We start from the raw sequence: 12,211 nt of genomic DNA, 5'->3' as shown, positions 1-12,211 counted from the left end.
ACATACTTTAGTATAAGTTTGTTGTTGTTGTCACTTAATTTGAGCAGAATTAAAGAAATGGCTGTTACCGACACTGGGCTGTTGAAGCATGTCAGTAAAGCTAACAGTATTAATGACATACTACGTCTATGGAAAATACTGTTACACCCACATACTGTTAGACTTTACACGAAATATTTTCACAGAACATGATACTTATACTTAGGACTGCAATGAAGAGCAAACTGAGAAAAATAAATAATCTAAAAGTACTGAAATCTGTTTATGTGTTACAGGAAACATCCACATAGATAACATACATGTGATGAGAGGATCAAATTACCTTGGTATTGAAGCCCATGGCATTCTGGGAGGTTTTGTAGAGCTCTGGGTATTTCAGCATATTCTCTTTCCTGCAGGAGCGCTCAAATATTCCCAGAGTGAGAGGAGGCAAGGCAGTGAAGATCTACGAAAAAAACACACCCGCAGACGTGCACAAACACACAGTGATGAATCTGATATGAAATAATATGATTTTGCTAAAAATATCTCCTTTTAAAGCTGCCACAGTAAATCTGACCTCCAACATCCTGTCAAAGCTCTGTTTCATTTTGTTCTCCACTTGCTCCACTCTTAATTTTACTTCACTGAAGACTGGCTGACCTTATTTTGATTTGTCATGCTTTAAGTCTGTTCATATGCAAAAACCATCTCCAATGAGCATCTGTGGTCTCCTTGACTGAGGAGCAGGCATTTAAAGCATCATTTCATGGTGGTGTTGTAATGTTCTGTATAGCAGCTGCTGAGAGAGGAAGGATGCTATTTGTGTAGCTCAAGTGATTCAGTTGGTGTGAGTTCCCTCCAGGCCCATCTGGAGTGGGAGTCTTCAGGCCTCAGTCGGCAGGACCAGTGGGCTACAGGACATGCTCCACTGGCTTCTTTTCTTATTCAGAGCCAGGCTGAGGAAGACCTCCTTTGAGGGGCAGATTCAGCCCACTGCCTCTAACAGACTCCCACTGAGCCAATGGAATTCCCTCAGTTTTTGATAAAGTGAAAGACTGAAGCTTTTTCCCACAACCAAAACAGCGCTGGTTACAAAGTGTGGGAGTGTGGGGCAAAGGGAGGATATTATGAACCAGGGCAAAAGGCAGGGGTCAAATCTCAGTTTGTACCTGCCATAAATGACTTGCGCTTGAGGCCGATTGGGATTGTGGGGAAACCTCACTTCACACTTCTCTCATTCATTTTTGTTGATTGAATCGAGTTCATTTTTATAAACAGTTTAAAGTTACATGTTGACTCATTGTGGTCTTAACAGTATACTCTTAAACCTCAGACTACAGATGCACTTTTTCCCTCCTGCTTAATTCATGACAGATATGAAATATGAGTTCATTAGGAGTGGTCCTGTTACGGCGCTCTGAGGGACTCCCTACATCAGCGGCCGGCTCTGCTCCAGTCTTCCTATTCTTATTATCGTTGAAACGTAGCTGCTCTTACTAACTATACTCTTTGGGGCAAGCGAAGCTGTTGTTCTTTCGCATTCAGTACATAGTTTAGGGCACACAGGGAATACGGGCTTGACAACGGGTCATAAATAAAGGAGAACTTTTTCAGGATGCTGATGACATAGTCACGCAATAAAGGGATCAGGCTTGAGGCACCACAGCTAATACGTTCTGTGTCAAAGAGGGGACAGAGGTAGAGGAGTAAAGTGGTCTCTATAGAGGCACATGTTTCTAAACACTCACCACATTGTACAAGCCGATGCACCAGCGTTCAAACAGAATCTGACCAGAGAAGCCATTGACGAATGCAAACCAGATCTAAGAAAGACAAAAAAAATGAGTCAAAACAGCAACATACGAACAGAAGAAATACAATCAGAGATTTATAATACAATCTTTTTTAAGAAGCCATCAACTTTAGTGGCAAACAATGAAGTCGAAGTGTTGTAACATGTGAAACATCTTTCAATGAGCACTGTCATTTTACGCTGAAAGCCATTTGCTCCCAGTTTTGATATTGAAAGCTTTAATCATAGAAGACGCTGCCACATTTACATGCAAGCAGCCATTTGCTCTTTCGGTGTAAGCTTTTCATTAGTGATTGCAAAGATAAGTGACATTATCAGATTTGAGACAGGATCACTGCATCTACAAACTAACGATCCACACAGCATCCTTCAATGTCTTTCTTATCCTACCATCAGATCAAAGGGAACGCAGCCTCCGCTGAGATTGCAATTATAGATAATAGAAAAGAAAAAGTATGTTTCCCTTTAGTGTAAGGGAAAAAAGAAATAACCGAATGATCCTTAAATTAAAGTGGTTTGGTTTTAAAGTGCTGACCTGTGATCAACCTGCGTCATTAGTTTAATTTAGACGCAATTCTAACTTAAAAAAAAAAAAACAGGCAGAAGGGCCAAATGAGAAAAAATGAGAGACAGTGGGAAAGCCAGGACCTCCAGGTGGCACCTCGGAGATGCAAAGTCTCCACTGGATTCATCACACGATTAACTTCTAACATATATCTTACCCACTGTTTTCCTCCATGATCTACCTGATGACATGTGGGTGACAGATGAGGTTAGTTCTAAGGCCAAAGTCAGGACTGCAGAACTCCTGAGTGATTGAGACTTTGATATATTGTGTCAGGAAAGGCAGACAGAGGTAATGTGAACCATGTGCTGAGTGGAAACGAGGCTTATCACCGTATTTTGATTAGCCACGCTTATTTGAGCAAAATAATGCCTCTAAGATGAAAGCAGAGCAATAGCTCCAATCTGGTAGGGAAATGGCACATACGTCGAATTTTTATTGGTGTAAAGCGGATTTATCTGACATATCCTCGAGTAAATCTGACTGCACACCCTGAAAATTGTTTGCAGATTGTAAATCAGCAACTGCACCTTACAGAGTTACAGTTTGCAATGTTGCGGTCCTGGACAGACTCATGCCAAAACTGTCAAGAGAACATCAGGGGTGCTGCGTTTTGGCCATGGCCAACCAAGCATTTCCTCGCTTCATTTAACTTCATTATGAAGGCATGAACTGCTACAAATTCTCAGATTGAGACAAAGCCTGTTTCGGAGCCCCGCCTGCCGCTGCCACTGTCTACACGACCAATAATAATCTACCACTGGTCCTTCCCATTTACTCCTGAAAGCATAGGCATGAAAACAAATGGTGAGGGGGGGATGTAGACGAATCCTCTGTTCGCCCCTACCCTGCCCCTTACCTTCCCCTCTCTGCCTCACCCACCCATCCCAGATCCCGCCATCAGGTGCACTCTACCATGATGCTGTGTCTTTTAAAAGAGGGGGTCTGGTTTCAACCTCAGCTGAATGTGGGACTACATATGGCTAGACCAAGACCAAAAGATGAACAGTACAACCCCTGGCAAAGCACAGAGAAATATATTCAGATGCCAGTGCGGTGGGTTGTGGGTAGACGGAGCCCAAGCTATGAGCCAGGTTCATCCATTAGCTCAAGCGACGGTAACGAGAGGCTAGCGGGTAGGTCAAACTGCTGAATTAATTACAGCTCTGCTCAATGAGGGTCTGGGCTGATATATTGTTGTGCTAAGTTAAAAAAGACTCCTATTCATAGCTTGAGGTAACTGCTTCTGTGTGAGTGTTTTGGCCTGGTCTCTCGGGTCCCAATAGCTTCCCTCTCTCTCTTTCTCACTCTCTCCGTCTCTTGAGGGACAGATGCATTGATTTGCTCATTAGGGGAAGTACCAGGCCGGATTTTTCCTTCCCCTTTTCTTCTCCTCTTTGAGTGCCACTCAGCGAAGGGGTGTGGCTGGCCTCTCTCCCTCACTGCACATCATGAAAAACAGGGATAGAGGGAAACAGGAGCTGTAGAAAAAAGGAGGATTGGGCAAGGGCTAGGAGATAAGAAGACTTGCATATTCATCAGCAAATGAAAAATCATTGATTCCAGTGTTGCTTCACTGCTGTCTCCAAGTGGCTGGAGGGTGGGGGGGTGAGGGTATGACATTTGTCCCCAACAATGCGAGTCCTGACACTCTTAAGCTCAGCCCTGCAGGATTGTTAATGGAATTCATACACAAAGCAAGCACAGAATAAAGAGTCGCATAAAGAGGGAGCTGATAAATATGCTGGAAATATGTGGAGCTACAAACAGAAGCAGTCTCACAATGCCAGGCATGGCCTCCGTGGATTAATTCGGAGCTACTGGTCGGCAAGCTTTGCTCTGCTACTCGGAGCCGTCTCTGACTAAACTGAGCTCCACTGAATGAGCTTTCATGTAATTGCCTCATAAATGCCACTTGTCCATCAGCCCCCTCTGTAGCACCCTGGCAATGTGTCAATCAAAGCTGAGAGGCCAGCTGGCTCGCCCATGTGAACGGAGTTTCTATGGTTTCTTTTAAAAAGGGTCTCTTAGCTTTAATGTGGCTCAATTCCACTTTTTTGCTGCTGTTCTTCAATCACTCGAGGTTATAAATTATTCCCGAACTTTAGTTACTGGACACATTGTTTAAAAATGTTTGGTTACATGTTGCCGCCTTTTTTCCCCCTTCTTTTAAATCAAATGAAAATTCATAGCTCAAGCATGAATGTGCTTAAAGTGCTCTCTAACCGATTAGGAAAAGAAATGCCAATCACAACCAGCAGCCTCTAAAAAGTAAAAAGAAACACTGAGGTCGTTGCGCATGTCAGTCAATCATCCGCTGGAGTGACAGCCTTACATTCTGACTCACAATTAACCCTCTGTGAGCCACAGAAAATCTTGAACCGCTCCAAGAGCTTCAGACGAAGTTGTGCTCACATTCACGTCTTCCACAATAGGCCGAGAATCCTTCGCCCTCTTACTCCATGTGTCTTATAAGAAACCAAAGACCCCGTGGAAGCAGAGGGAGATGAAAAGAGGCTTAAACACAGGGTCTTCCTGCCCTGGCATTCAAATTGTAACCCACACTGTATGGGACAATGGTGCTGCGAACAAAAAGTTAAAATTCCCGTCAACATCCTCGATTCTGTTCTTGCAAGGCATCCCGAGAGTCGAGGGGAAAACATGCGAGCTCAAAAGTAAACCTATTAGTGCAACAAACGCTGCTTTGACTCATACCCCGGGGTTGCCGCTGTGTTAGATGTCAAGGTCTTACAACACGGGGACATTTCAAATACCAGCCAAATCGTGAAGAAATGTCCTATTATCTACTTCATTCCCCTGAAGGAGCCGAGCATGAGAGGGGGAGGGGACTTATGTTTTCAGAAAGCAACAAAAGGTGTACTGGAAAGAAGCTCGCCCTGCAGACAAAACTATCGATGTTATGTTCCAGTCGCTGGAAAAGGGCCTTTGAAAATGGACCTGGTATGTTTCAAAGGGAAGCAGTATTTGGTGGCACAAGGAAAAAGAAGAAAAGGATGCCGAGAAGAACACTGACCAGGTTTTGATGTTATCTGCCTTTTCTTTTAAACTTAAAAATCAAATTCCTAGTGATTGAGAAGCTAACGTTTACCCATGATTAAAAACAGAGACAAACAAGCGTAATCCAATTTTAAGATGTAAATGTCAAATGTAATGGATCGTGCCAACAGAAAATTACATTTGCTGAAAATTGAATTTTACTTTGAACTTGTTCTCTGAACTGTTACGGCATATGTGGAAAAGGGCAGCAGGATCGAATGGTCACAATGAATTTATAACTGCAGTTACAGCCTGGAAAGAGAGCCGTTACCCTCTTTCCAGGTCACAATAAGTCAGAGGCAGACGCGCTGGAATGTTTTAAATACACGACGGATTTTTCATGGCACATAAACTAAAATGAGGATTTAAAAAGGGAGGATCAGAGGTCAAGTGTCACAGAAAGAGGATCAACAAAAGCAATTTTTTAAGTGGTCATATTTCCATAAAAGGTTATGTGATTATGAGGTTCTAAAAACCTGACGCTTCAGCAGGGAGCGTTCTCAAAACGCCAACATTTTATGAGCAAATAAAGCAGTATTCTCAAATCTTGTAAAGCAACATAAGGAAAGAGAGGTGGTCTTTTAAGTGGCCAAATAATGTATTTTTCTCCTGTTCTGCTCCCAGATGTTACCTACTTCATGGAAATCGTTTCATGTCGTGTTTTCGGTTACGCTGCGTGGTCACTTTGGCACAAAGCGACTGGTAAAGCTCAAAGATCAAACACTCAGCAGTTTCCACTTCTGGATTTTTGGGACGGTGCAAAGCCAAACTTGCTACTTTTGTCACACAAGTGCACGGCCTGTTGATCAAAACATCTGAGCACTACTAGTGATAAAGCTGCCGATGATAGGAAGCACTTCACGTGTCTGGCCACCCTTGGTTATAGATCTGAGGCTACAATCTGCACTGGGTCTGGTATCGGTCAGATGCCATCAAACCCACCACACAACAACTGACCGATGCCGGCAGAGACACGTGAAACTATCTAATCCTTATCCACTGATAAACAGGGAGAGTGTTCGAGTGTCTGTGAACATTTCCCAACAAGGCCCATCAGTGCAGTAAAAATCACAGTGATGGGAAAATGTTATTGAGCATTATTTCAGGAAAGAAGTTGAACTTGCCAAAGAAAAAAAATATTGCATATAAATATGTAGGAACATCACAAGAAAGCCATTTGATAAAATACATGAAAAAGAAAGTTAATCCTAACATTTCACCATTATCACAGCCCAAGTTAGAGCATAACATGGTTGGCCACTAATCATCTGCATTTTATTTCTTGGCATGTCCAATGTTATTCGCATAACAATTAATACCTAAATGTTAGGACATAAAATATGTGGAGTGACTAGTGAACTGGTTCGACTTCTCACTAACTCAGATGAACTGCAGATTAATATTCTGAGGACTGAACAACTGGCAAGGACTAAAGGCAGACTTCCTGTTGATTATACCACGTATGATAGAGTGTGTATGTCTGCGAGCGTTCTCGTGGGCATATTCTGCCCCGATATGTCAAAACTCAAACCCTTCATCCAGCAGCTGCACAACCTGGCAGGTACTGTGAGGGGCCAGTCAACAGAAATACAAACATGGAAACTCTAACAGGGAATCTTTGCCTTTACGTAGTTGTGCCATTTGCATCTTTGAAAAAAAGAATCTCAAAGCTGTGCATTCACATCTGGCTTTTTGCATGACTTTCAGTGCTGAGAGCTTCTGTGTGAGTCTTACCTCGATGATGTACAGGACAATATTCTTGTAGAAGCAGTATAGGATGCACTTGGCTACGCGGTTGTAATTCCAGGCTCCGTGAACCAGCAGCAGATTCTTTAAGTATTTGAACTGTGTGGGAGGGAAATGAATGGAGGAATACGACAAAATGAACGGATAGCAGAACTCTGTGTCTAATGTTTGTCTCTAATGGCTCCTTGTAATCAGAGATCAGGGCTGGAGCACTAAAAGAGTTACAGAACTTCAAGATTAAAAAAAGGTCTTTTGTCATTCCCGGGCAGAAAGCCTCTGATGAGAGCTTGTGGCCAAAGCTCTCGCTAACACATTCCAGAAAGTGTGTAGACAAAGACTGCAAGGCTGAGATTTGAGTTGCTGAAATTGGAGGGGTTCATATGGGGGTATTAGTCTCCAAGGGCCTAACATAATAGTTAAATGGCTTCATAATTATACCACTATTTAAGGCCTGTGGTGAACTTTCAATCACACTGCAATTTTGGCTGATGAGTGTGATAGCACTGGAGCAGAACAAGTGTTTCATCACACCTTCTAGCCATCTAGAAGGGGTAGCTTGTGTCCAAAATCATTCACTTAATCACTTCTCCCTCTTTGCTCCAAATTAGTGAGCCCATCGGCAAAAAGGAAAAGCCGCTTTCGGACAGTGCTCGGGTCATTTTCATGGCTTCATTAATTACATTATTGCTGTTGCACAATTAAAAAGTGATACATCAACACCAGCTAACAAAATAATTACAGACTGATTTTTTTTTATGATAAAAGAAAAGACACCCAGCATGTTGTCCTGTAACGCACAAAATCTCTGTCAGTGTTTGTTTTTGTCTGTGAACGCCTCAAAGACCATCAAGAGCCGGGGAGCCAGACTCGTTACACTTAGCTATACTCATCTATATGAGCAATCACCTGGCAACAGGCTTAAATATATATATTTTAATGCACTTTGACACCCTGTAAAGCAATTTTTTATTTCACAGCAATATCTTCTCATTTATATGCACAGAAGTTGAATTATACATGGCTAGCAAGAGGCTGACATATAAATTACATCAACCCTCATTTTTCTCTTTTCTTCTGTCAGCGTGATTAAGTATTTCAACTTGCCAACACTGTGAACTAGCGTGGGCATATACTAGCCTTTACAAACATAATAAATATACATATTTTTTAGTAGTTGAAATTCTTTATGTTTGGGTAATGATTGTGGGTTTTACACACTTTTGTGAGCAGTTGTGTCATACTTTTAGCGCAGTACATGGAGCATAGTAAAACTCCTTTTACATTTGGATAGCACTAAAACATGGCTTGCTATATATCCCAATTGTATTGTGAGTAGTGAGAGCCTGACATTTTGAACACAGCTTTATTTATTTTGGGGTCTTGTCTTTCAGCATCAACACAGAACTCCTCTGTGATATGAAAGAACAGTCGCAGCTCCCAGTTTGCGTGACCCCTCGGAGGGCTGGATCAAACATCAGTTAACACAGAGCCAAGCTGATGACAGACAGTCAGCAGAGATGCCTTGGCCTGAAGCTCTTTACTCTCCACTTACTTTAACAGATAACACTGTTCAAGTATCAAATCTAGCTGTGTAGTAATCTATAGCAGCAAGATGCTCATCTGACACTCACAGACATTAATCTAAATCATGTATAGGAGTAGAAAGTTATACAACTTCCCCCTGATTGATTTCAGTTTGTAGTCAGCGGATTACAGTTAATGTACCGTTGCGCCAAGATGCGGAAAGTACCACTGGAAGTCTGGAGGTGTAATTTAATTCGACACAAATCGATTACAAGAGGCCACCTGTCTTTGAAGAACATACACTTTCTACATGTCATGCGGATTAAATGGGGAACTTCAGACAAACCCAAGTCTCTTGATTAGTAATTTCATACTGAAGCACAGAAAATGCACTGTGCCTTAGTCAACTCTTAGTTCCTCATACCCCCAAGCCTCTTGGCTGTACAAACACAATGAACTAAGTGGTGTGCTGTGTAACAGACTCACAAACGCCATGGATTTTGTGTCAACGGGTGTCATATGTATGCAGCGTTTCAGACAAAGTGGTTGCTGGGACATGAGTATGGGTTTAAGAAGCAGTTTGCCAGGATGCGTTCCCTGTAGCTGTGTTGGGAGTTGGGTTTCACCACAGGCCTGTTTTATAGGAGATGCTACTTTACTGTATAAGTTGAAGCCCTTTCAGATATGTGACCTATTGTTCCTCAGAACAATGTACCAAGCTATCAGTAACATGTAATACATGGAAACAGCGACAAGGCTGTCACAAGGCATGGAAAACAGTATTACTGATAAAGTACTGTATGGATAAGCATTTGCAACTTTGACGTGTTTATCGAGTCGTGTATTATTATGATTTTCACTTTGCTTGAGCCAAATTAAATATCATAACCTACCTGGTATCTTCATTTTTGCAGTCGCTGATCTTTTATTACTAGACTGACAGATTGGATCCTGTTAATATTTTAGTATTTCTCTGATTCTCAAATTCCTTTATTGAGGTGAAGTTACTGAAAAGCCATCAAACCCATCACAAAGGTGATGATTTACAATTTTAAAGAAGCATGAGCCTTTAGCTCACAGGAAGCACTTGTACAAATGCAGATGTTATTAGTTAATGTGAGCATAATAGATCTTCTTTAAACTTCAATACTAGGTAAAAGTTCCCACTTTATTTATTTGTGCTTTCAATCTCTGACTCCTCACCTGAGCAATCGAGTAGTCTGAGGAGTTTGCCGCCTGCAGACCCTCGTTGCCTGAGATTCCCACACCGACATGTGCTGTTTGGATCATTCCTACGTCGTTAGCACCATCGCCGATGGCCAGCGTGATCACCTTCACCTGTTTTTTCACCATCTCAACCACTTCTGACTTCTGAAGAGGCGATACTCTGAAAGGAAGTGATTGATAACACACGTGAGTCAAGTCCAAATCTGGGATAATAACAGTAAGAACAAACATAACCTGGGTAAAACAGCAGCTCATATAAAGTTACATAGAATTGGTTTACTTTTTGACAGGATCTCTTAAAGAGTAACAAATATAAACTGTAAGATACTAACTGCTGCTGGCTGGGTGTGAAAAGGTGGAAAGGCAGCGTTATAGAATAGATAAACATCTTCTTAATTTACTAAGTAAAACCCATCCTCTTCCTCAAGACTTCAATCTTAGCTTTATGCCCTCACTGCCAGCCTCTAGCCTCCCCAACAGTGGCTTCTTCTTTGTGCACCAAACTCAGCGTCGCATACAGTAAAGAAATTCTCTGGAGATGATGATGTTGTAAACTGCACGTCTGTCTTTAACTGTGAAACTGTTAATGTTTATGTTCTCCATGGTTTAAGGGGCCTCATTCATCTCGCGGTGTATCTTAGTGCCCACAGAGTGTGCACAAGGCAAAGGCAGGTGGAGGTGGGGGCAAAAAAATAAATACAAATTTGACGTACTGCACGGGTAATAGCGTGGCATCTAAAGGGTCGCTGTTGTTCTGAAAACATGGTGCTGAGTTCTGGCCCCAGATCCTGTCATGGCTGCTTGAGTACTTAAGTGCTTCCTCTCACTTATGTGGCCTGGGCAGGTCAACAGCGCACCTTCATGTTATATTACGGTGCCATAAAAAGTCTAAATGGCCTTTATGGTGGAGAAATAATAATATGTAGATTTAGGACATAGTTTGAAATTTCACTTGGGTCATTTTTAACATTTGGCTCTAATAGAAAAATAAACTTGAAGACAACAGCTTGGGCTCTCGGATTATTTACTGCCTGATTCTTTTAGACACGACATTTAATGTCTTGCTTGTTCCCAGCTTATTTTATTGTTTCGGGTTTAAATTTTACCTGCAGCATATGACAGCTTTACAGGACAAGGCGAGGTCCAGGAAGTACTGGCGCACTCCAAATGTAAGAGCGTATTTTAGAGTCTTTCCATCAATAATGAGAGCAAAGTCGTTTTCCTTGTAGAGGGAATCTCCCAGCATTCCACAGTGGTGGCTGAGGGTTTCTCTTGTTCTCTAAAAGAGGGGAAAAGCAAAGAATTTGATATTTTAATGTTGTTTTTGGGTTTTGCTTCTCATGATGTTTCTGATTAATTACCAAACAATGGTATAACAACACTTTAAGGGTGTCTGTAGAGCAGATCCTCAATGAAGAAAGAAGGCGATCAGGATTTTGACACATTTAATGACTTGCTTAATTACCCATATTACTCCTCTGAGGTTTCATGACGTTTATCTTAATTTTGGAGTAACTTTCTCACAGACAAGGGAATAAAATAAAACAAACAAAAAGAATTTTTGAACGTGATGGCGAAATAATGAAAAAGAATAGATTAAAAAAAGCACAATAAAATGAAAAATAGCTATAATGAGCTTTAAAAATAGAATTAACAAACAAGTCCACACTTCACTGGAAATGACAACATTTGGTCTAAAGAATCTCTAAAGACAAAAAATTATCTTAGCATCTTAATTTCCACCAAAAATTACCTTTATATTATTGTAATGCTTTCATGAATGATCAATGCCTAAATCTCCACCCAAACTGTAACAATGTTTACATATATTAGATTCTCGCCACTCACACAGTTTGAACTGATTCCTACTGAGAACGTTTTAATTATAAACATTTATTGTCATATATACACTTGATATATATCTATATCTATATACATACATACGACCAACAAGTAATATAACTTTATTCTCCATTTGCATTACTTTCAAACAGACAGATCTGGCTGCTAATCCCTGACTGCTCCAGAGCAGCTGCTCTTGATATCTTGAATATTTATTATAATTCTCCTATTTATTACACTGAGGCCTTAGCTATGATGTAATAACACAGATGAGTTCTGTGAGTATATTCTGTTTGCTTTTACAGTATATATATCTGTGGTGTTGATGAAAAGCTATAAATATGACACTGACAAGAGGATTAACCGTGGTGGTCTATGGGCATGTGGACTGGATGACAGAGTGGTGAGATCTTCATTGTAGTACTCATTAAATCATCCTCACCACAGATGGTGAA

At 41.2% G+C, this 12,211-nt stretch overlaps 1 protein-coding gene across 7 annotated transcripts in view; it reads right to left on the bottom strand.

Moving 5' to 3' along the window:
• Positions 1 to 12,211, bottom strand: part of atp8a1 (ATPase phospholipid transporting 8A1) — a 106,333-nt gene that overhangs the window by 24,889 nt on the left and 69,233 nt on the right. For all 7 annotated transcript variants that reach the window (XM_005935189.3, XM_005935191.3, XM_005935194.3 and 4 more), the window contains 5 exons: positions 11,021 to 11,193; positions 9,891 to 10,074; positions 7,152 to 7,262; positions 1,731 to 1,805; positions 323 to 445 (listed from right to left, as the gene is read on the bottom strand). In XM_005935189.3, coding sequence (XP_005935251.1) covers positions 323 to 445; positions 1,731 to 1,805; positions 7,152 to 7,262; positions 9,891 to 10,074; positions 11,021 to 11,193 — 666 coding nt within the window. The remainder of the gene's footprint in view (positions 1 to 322; positions 446 to 1,730; positions 1,806 to 7,151; positions 7,263 to 9,890; positions 10,075 to 11,020; positions 11,194 to 12,211) is intronic.

This window comes from Haplochromis burtoni, unplaced genomic scaffold (genome assembly GCF_018398535.1).
Source record: "Haplochromis burtoni strain Fernald_Lab_line unplaced genomic scaffold, NCSU_Asbu1 Contig_194, whole genome shotgun sequence".
NCBI classification, from domain to species: Eukaryota; Metazoa; Chordata; class Actinopteri; order Cichliformes; family Cichlidae; genus Haplochromis; species Haplochromis burtoni.
Note: the sequence above shows the minus strand (reverse complement) of the source record. Positions and strands in the feature narration are given on the sequence as shown.